Source organism: Setaria italica, chromosome II (assembly GCF_000263155.2).
Source record: "Setaria italica strain Yugu1 chromosome II, Setaria_italica_v2.0, whole genome shotgun sequence".
Lineage (NCBI taxonomy): Eukaryota > Viridiplantae > Streptophyta > Magnoliopsida > Poales > Poaceae > Setaria > Setaria italica.
Window position 1 is genome coordinate 23093433 of NC_028451.1, and position 7802 is coordinate 23101234.

The 7802-nt window shown below is 39.6% G+C and overlaps 1 protein-coding gene across 2 annotated transcripts; it reads left to right on the top strand.

The window, feature by feature from the left end:
* The first annotated feature begins 6 nt into the window (after positions 1-6).
* LOC101759939 lies at positions 7-7393 on the top strand. Of its 2 annotated transcripts, none has more exons than XM_004956377.3 (13): positions 7-135; positions 1102-1180; positions 1280-1821; positions 2015-2080; positions 2245-2330; positions 2629-3104; positions 3239-3673; positions 3788-4520; positions 4834-5064; positions 5171-5295; positions 5385-5764; positions 6033-6141; positions 6229-7393. In XM_004956377.3, exons 2-13 carry the CDS (start codon positions 1174-1176, stop codon positions 6846-6848), a joined length of 3810 nt encoding a protein of 1269 aa, XP_004956434.1. In that variant the 5' UTR covers positions 7-135; positions 1102-1173; the 3' UTR covers positions 6849-7393. The 2 variants fall into 2 exon arrangements, with proteins under 2 accessions (XP_004956434.1, XP_004956435.1); XM_004956378.3 differs by having other exon boundaries at positions 2018-2080.
* The last annotated feature ends 409 nt before the right edge of the window (positions 7394-7802 follow it).

Sequence of the window (7802 nt, forward strand, 5' to 3'; positions counted from 1 at the left end):
GCCCCCCCAAATCCGTCCCGGCCTCCTTCCTGCTTCCCAGCCGCCAGTACCGGTTGCTGCCTCTCACCCAAGACACAAGGATCGATAGCTGCTTCATCATCTCGCTACTCCAGCGACGAGTTCCCAGTTCACGAGGTGAGGCATTCCCCAGTTCTATGTGCTTGTCGCAATTTTTCGTTAAAATCAACTGATCCGTGGATATGTGGCGCACTGAGTTGAGGATGTTTATGGTATATGTGGGTGGTTGCTCGAGCGATTCAGCCGTCATTTCAATGAGTTGTTGAGAGGTGTTCTATCATTATGCCATGAATTTATTAAACTACCTGACCTGTTAGCTGAATCAAACCAATTAGGATCTTCAACTTAGTGGTGAATGTATCTACAATCATGTACACTTGTATAGGATACTACTTAAGCTTCAGACCTGCGGTTAGTCTATCAATTTTTTGACACATATGGATTAGTGTTCGCATATACTCCACTTATTCATCATTCATACGGCATCTCTACATGTGTAGCTATGTGCTGCATGCAGGTATTAGCTAGAGTTAGCGCGCTCTGGTATTTCTGTTTTAAATCTACAGGAACAAGATTCTCTGACCGTTATATTCATGTTACTTTAATTTGAATGAGATTGATCACAGAGTAGGCAGCCAGCAAACCATACATAGGCAATGCGAAAGGTGTGAAATACATATTTTGGAAGACTACATACAGGCACAAGTTTCTATACGTATTTATATATATTCACCTGTCATCATATTTTTAGCTGTACCCAATAATTTTGGAGGACTTTTTACTCTGCTTGCACATTGTTGCATTCTTAGAATAGCTGCAATGTTCACATCTTGCAGAAAATGAGGCAAGTGGGTACATGCACAAGGTTTGCAGCAAATACAAAATATATCGAACCTGGATTGCATCAAAATGGTGTCTGGATTTACTCATGATTTATTTAAAATTATATATGCATATTTATCATTGACATCACCTAACATATTTGCAGTTTAGTTTGTCAAGTTTTTCTTCATTTTTCTCTTCTTTCTTCCCATGTTTATTAGCCAAGGATTAATTATTTGCTCTATGTGTTGGAATTAATAGGTCAATTTTCCTCACTGGAAAGGAAGGACACTCACGAGCCAGAACATTTGTCATAAATCGTAATAAAAGGACATGCGATGTATGCTTTCTTTCCTTCTCATCCCATTTGCATCTTAGATGTTTTTCATTCTAGACACAATCGGAATCGACAGTACCACTAATGGCTATTCATATTCAGTAAGGAATGCAGACCGGGCGGCACGTAACTCAGATCGTCGCAATAATGTTGTTTCATGGATCTCTGAGATTAAAGACACATCTAGTGTGGCTGTAAGGAAGAAAAGGGGGAGAAGAGCACCTCCGTCTGCTAAAAGATTGCGTGATAAAAAGGTGGATACGGAGATTGATAGTGATGATGCTGTTGACAATGAAATTGGTGATACAGATGAAGGACAGGTTGGTAAAAGTCAGTCTGTTGTGCACAATGAGGAGAATTTGGATGGGAGTGATGGCTTACAAAAAATAGGCCAGTCAGGTAATTCTTCTGGTGGTCCATCCTCAGCTTCGGAAGAACAAGACCATTCAACAAACTCTAAAGATATCCTCCAAAAAGGTAGCTCTGGAACCACAAAGAAGGTTTCTGCATGCTCACCGAGAAGCAAACAAGTTGCATCTCATTTGGATCAGGAAGGTGCAGATGAAGATGATTCTCATGCGCAAGCTGCTGTTGCGAAAAAGGGTGTTGATGACAAAAGAGGGTCTCATGAAATCAAGGATGATGTGAGTTCCTTGGTCTTGTAGGTTTATTTATTCCAGCGTTTTCATTTTATCTATGATGACAGCCTTGTTCTTGCAAAGTTGTCATGCATCATGCAGTGATTTGTTTGCTTTATATCCAAGCATACAATTTGTCTAAAATTACACCTTCAATTTGCATTAGCAACTAAGTTTGTTGTAAATGTTCAATATCCAGCAGGTATCTGATGCACAAGTGAATACCACATCCTCTGATGATAAAAGTTCTGAAGAAGTTGAAGATGTGAGTTGAGAACCTTAAACTTCTGTTTTGTTATTTACGGTGCTAGACCACAATTGGTTGCACTTAGATCGGGTTACTTTCTCTCTCTTTTTCTTTTTCTGTGATTGAATAATTTGCCTGAGTTTTGAATTGGCTGAACTGTATTACTTGTTTAAAAACAATAGGTGAAGGTGTGCGACATATGTGGAGATGTTGGTGAGGAGGAGAAGCTTGCTGTCTGTAGCAGATGCAATGACGGTGCAGAGCATACGTAATGTTTTTTTGCTGCATTGCTTTCCTTTCTATACAACTGTTCAGTTGCATTTGGGAATCCTGTATGGTAATGGTTCAAGTTGCCCATTTGCTGTTTTCTGATTTTTAATTGCTGACTGGAAGGCCAAAGGCACAATGAGGCATGCCAATGCGCTTATAATACATTTACACCATTATTATCTTTGTGTATATACCTCCGGGCAGGAAGAAATTGCACTTTTCTGCATTTGTCTACTTCTCAAAAGAATGTGCTGTTAATCTGCTATGAGTTTTTCAATCTTTCTTCTTTACTTCAGGTATTGTATGCGGGTAATGATGGAAGATGTTCCAGAGAGTGAGTGGTTGTGTGAAGACTGCCAAACTGCGGTAGAATCTGAAAAGGTGAAGAAACTAGAAAAATCTCAGGTGAAGGTTGGCACATCAAAAGGGCAGTCATTTGAAAGGGAAATGAACAAACCTGCCATTGCTGCGAAGAGCAGAAGTTCCTCTGACAATGAACTGGAGGCTGAGAATGCAGGCAACAAAGAGCCAGAGAAGAAGGGGAATGATATGGTCAAAAAAAGGATGGAAGATGATGCTGCGATTACATCCACAATTCGGGACACTATTTCTGAAACTGGTGGTGCTTACATGGGGCCTGACTCCAGAAAAAGAATGCTATCATCACGCGAGAGCTCATTTGGGTATGATGCTGACAAAGGAAAGCAACCTAGTCAAGTGGGAACTTCGTTGGCGTCTAATGCTCCAAAGAATCAGGCACCACAACCTCGTGGTAAATTGTTAATATTATTATTTTCAAAAGTAGACTCTTTACATAAAATCCTGAATGTTCAATTTCTGGTACTTCTGGGGTTGCCCTGAAGACATGCCATTAAAAGAAACTGTACTAAGAAAGGTATACTGCAGGTCAACTTACCAAATCCACTTCTTTCAACAACTCAAAGGTTCCCAAAGTGAAACAGCTACTGAATGAAGTTCCTCAGAAGCCCAAAAGTTTCAAGGAATCGTGGTCTTCGACCATTAAAAAGGAAGGGCCAATCAGCATGACAACTAAGTCTGCAACCTTCAAAAAGCCTAAACCTTGTGAGCCAGCAAACAAGGCAAAGTCTTCCATCTTGTCACCTGCTGAGGAGCCAAGGTCGGTGAATCAGCTGGTGAGCCAAAATGCTACAAATGATCAATGCTCTTCTATATTGGGGACTCCCTCCACTACTGCGCAAATGATTGCTCCTGTTATTTCAAAAACTGATACCACAGCTCAGCCCTTTGCTACAGGAAATAACACGGCTGACTCAAATAATTTAGGCACTGCTCATTTACAGGGTGGTAAAAGTTGCATTGGTAAATTACTTTTTCCTCTCCTTTCTCCTGCATCTCATTTTTCAATGTGTCTTAGGTAATTTATTTTTCTAATTGCATGCACTTTACTGTAGTAACTTTAATTTGTTCTTTCAGGAAACAGTGAACTAAAGAAGCCACTTTTAGCAAAAGTGCCTGGAAGTACGATGCCACCTAATCCTGAAAGATCCTTGGGTGGTATTCTTGGTCCTGGTGCTCAGAGAAAAGTAATTCAAAACTCAGATCCTTCACATCGGGATGCTAAAATAAAGGACTCCACTGGCCTCAGACAGGGTGCTTCTAGCAGTAATCGCACAATCCGTTGCCAAAGATGTAATGAAGCAGGTCATTCTACACAATTTTGTGCCGTTGACAAACTTCGTGTTTCTGCAGTAAAACCTTTAAGTGAGCGAAACATGAAGGATGCGTCTGCCAAAAGAAATAGAACTTCCGAAACTAGTACTTCAGAGGCTGCTGAAAAAGCTGCCTCCAGATCAGGAAATCAATCAGAGCAAATCATAAAATGTGGTACTTATCAGAATCCTACATATGGGCCTAAAGATGTTTTACCTGCCTCATTCGGCCATGTGAAAAAGCCCTCCCCGTTGTCAGCTCGATCTAATGAACAGGATATGAGATATATTTTGTCCAACCCTGGGAGCACAGCTTCAGTAGATTATAACAAGCTGAAGTTCAAAGATGATCATCCCACTTTATCTGCCACCACAGGAATCCCTGTTGATAATAGTTGCACTATGCCAAGTGATCGAAGGGATGAATCTGCTCAAGCCTTTTCAGCTGGTGATGAACCAATGGCTTCAACTGTCCCAGAGCTGGACTGGATATGGCAGTATGAATATTCTTTCCTTTCTATCCCATATGTGGAGTTTATTAACTTAAACATTTAAAAAAATTAATAAGTCTCCCTGTACATGTAATTACCTATACATCAAGAACCCCTTATCGGATAACACTTCCACATGCTTACTGTGTTTCTTATCATATGATCTCAATTCTCAAGTGTGCTTCATGGTTGATTCCAGTTTTTTTTTAGACCTGCTTATCACTCAGTGACTGAACATGCATTGTTTGCTACAAATTATAATATTTTCTAGATTTGTTCATTATATGCATTTTAACCTTTCATTTTTTTGTCTCAACAGAGGTGGTTTTGAGCTGCGGAGGACTGGAAGATCACCTGAGCTATGTGATGGTTTCCAAGCCCACTTATCATGTTCTGCTTCACAGTTAGTGCTGGAAGTAGCGAAGAAATTCCCTTCTAAAGTCCAGCTTGAGGAAGTTCCTCGGCAGAATTCATGGCCAACACAATTTCAGGAAAATGGTCCAACATATGAAAATGTTGGTCTTTTCTTCTTTGCTAGAGATATTCAGAGGTGTGTTCCTTGCTGTTTTTCTCCTTACTCACATTTGCTTCAGTCATTCGTGTATCGTTTTGTATTATTTTTAAACTCTAATCTGAATAGCTCATATGTTTTGCAGCTATGAAAATCACTATAGTAAATTAGTTGAAAATATGCTGAAGAATGATTTAGTTCTCAGAGGAAGTGTTGATGCTGTTGAGTTGCTTATATTCCCTTCTAATACCCTGTCAAAGAACTTCCAAAGTAAGAATTCTTCAACCACTTGAAGTTTTATTTTTTCTCATGATGGTTTCTGTGGTTGCTGAATTGATCGTATTCTTATTCTGTCTAAGGGTGGAATATGTTCTATTTTCTATGGGGGGTATTCAGAGTTAGCAGAAAAGATTGCTCAAACCTTTCATCTGATGTACCGACAAGTAGGCTGGAACCTAATTTTATTGAGGATCCCCGGGGTGTGGATCCCAGTACCTCTGTTTTGTCATCTAGTCTTTCATTCTCAAAAGACAGGAATAGTTTTGCTGAACAGGACAGTGGTTTGGTAAAGTCAGCTAATTTTCTACCGAGTTTAGAATCCAATCATGAGGTGTGTTTGAATGGAGAGAACTCTATACATCAGCCTGTGAATGGAAGAGCTCTAGATGATCATCTAGATTCAACAAATAGCAAGGGTGCTATGGGTCCCTCTGCCATGGCTACAGAATTAAAACACAAGGTGAATACTTATATCTTGTTCTGTCTGATAGCGCATGCTTGATGAACTGTTTTTCTACATAGCTGTATTTATGTTATCATGAACTTCTAGAAAGTTCTCTAGTCATGAATTTGACTTTATTGGCGACCAGCCAATATGTGAAAATTCCTTATGCAGCTTGGGAGTCTCGTATGCCTTAATGACAACTAGAATTCTATTCACTTCGTTTTACACGATCATTTAGATGATTTCTGATATCAGTACCTGAATGTATGTTACGCATGCGCAGAAATCTGATGTTAAAACATTGGACACTTTTGGTGGCAATGTTAGTGAAAGAGATTTTGATGTGAACACGGAGGCTGTTGCTTGTTCTGTCTCCTCAACCCATCAGGAAGGTAACTAACACTGTTCCTCATAATAGGAGTAGAAGTTAGTTATTTATCAGCCACATTTTTGTAATTTTTTACTTTTATCTATTAAAGAATCTGGCAAGGAGAGCACAATCATCAACCTTAACGATGCAGAGGACCTCATGGATATAGAACCTGTAAACACCGGTGAGATTAGCACAGAAGCACTAGATCCACATGCATCAGGTGGTGCACGCAAAAGAAATTTTGAGATGGCCAATGGAGCTGCTGAAGTTGATGGAGTACTCGAGCATAAGAAAATCAAATTGGATACTGTAGTGTCTACAAACTCTGAGTTAAGTGAGAATACCAACAATGGAAGGTTATCATCTAAGGTGCATCCCCTCGCTGCTTTCTCTGTGGATGACGGCACTAGCAATAAATCGATGGCAGGACCCTCCAGCAGTGATAGAAAGTGCGTATTTCCTCTAGATCTAAATGCAGTGGATAATGCAGTGTCTGAGAACATTGTAAATATTCCATCTTCAGATGATGAAGAGTCCCTGGAACCTGTTCCATCAAAGGTTGGAGAGAAGCAGGCCAGGGGAGATAACCCGTCAACTGATATAGCAGGTGCCCTCTCCCTCACGCTTGCATTTCCGTCAAGGAAGGGACAAACTAGTAAACCGCAATCGGAGCCACAGAGACAGTTTCCTGAGAGGAGCAATGGGAATAATACATCATCCATTTGAACATTGATGGTGAGCTACCCAAGCAGTCTTGCTCTTTGAAGCCACCCATAACATCCTAATCCCAAAACAGATGCACTTGCAATGATGCCTCGTTGGAAGTGCCTTTTAGCTGATAACCTCGTATACTTGGTGTCACATCCATCTGGACTTTGTTGCAATGAGCTCCAATGCTCTGACTGTGGGTCGATTCAGTGCAGAAAGAGTGAGCTGGTCTTTCAGAATTTAGATTGGATTGGAGCATCAAATGAGAAGTGTCATGTTTTAGAAGATATGCATTGTAAATCTCATGTCCATTTTTGCCCTTAGCCTTTAGTGGTCCGATAGTTGGATGTTACCAAGCGCTCGAAAAATGCTGGTGTTCGACTGTTCGCAAAACGTTCGTTTTTGTTCATTGTTTCTTTTTAGTCCATGAATTTGCTGTGGTTGCTGCCCGAACAGCATTGCACTGGTATTAGGCAAATAACTCGTCACTATCTTATATATGTAGTTAAAACAAGAAACTTGTAGAATCAAATCTTTGAAGCAGCGCTGGTTATTCGTTTCTATGTAGGCCAATCTGTCCTTTGCTTTGCTTATTTTAGTCATTTATTTAATAAAGGTTTTACTAATTCATGTAAATGCTTGATAGGTGGGTGCAGATTGGTTTAACTATTTGTAAAATGCTCAATTTAGTAAAATAATTTGGTAGATTGGTGTATCCATAGTTCAAACGTTATATTATCATAATTGTTATCATTAGATCGTGATGTAGGGTATATTTGGGTCGGAATAAATTATTAAATATTGTTTAGTCATTGATTTTTGTGTCGTGTATTTGGTCACATAAGAAAATGCACCGTTTAGAAAACTAATGTTATGTCTTCATATTAATTTTTTTATACAGTGATTAATTTTTTTGTTAAGACTATTTAATTTCATATTCAATATTAATAAGTTCGCTCTCACTAGTTCGTA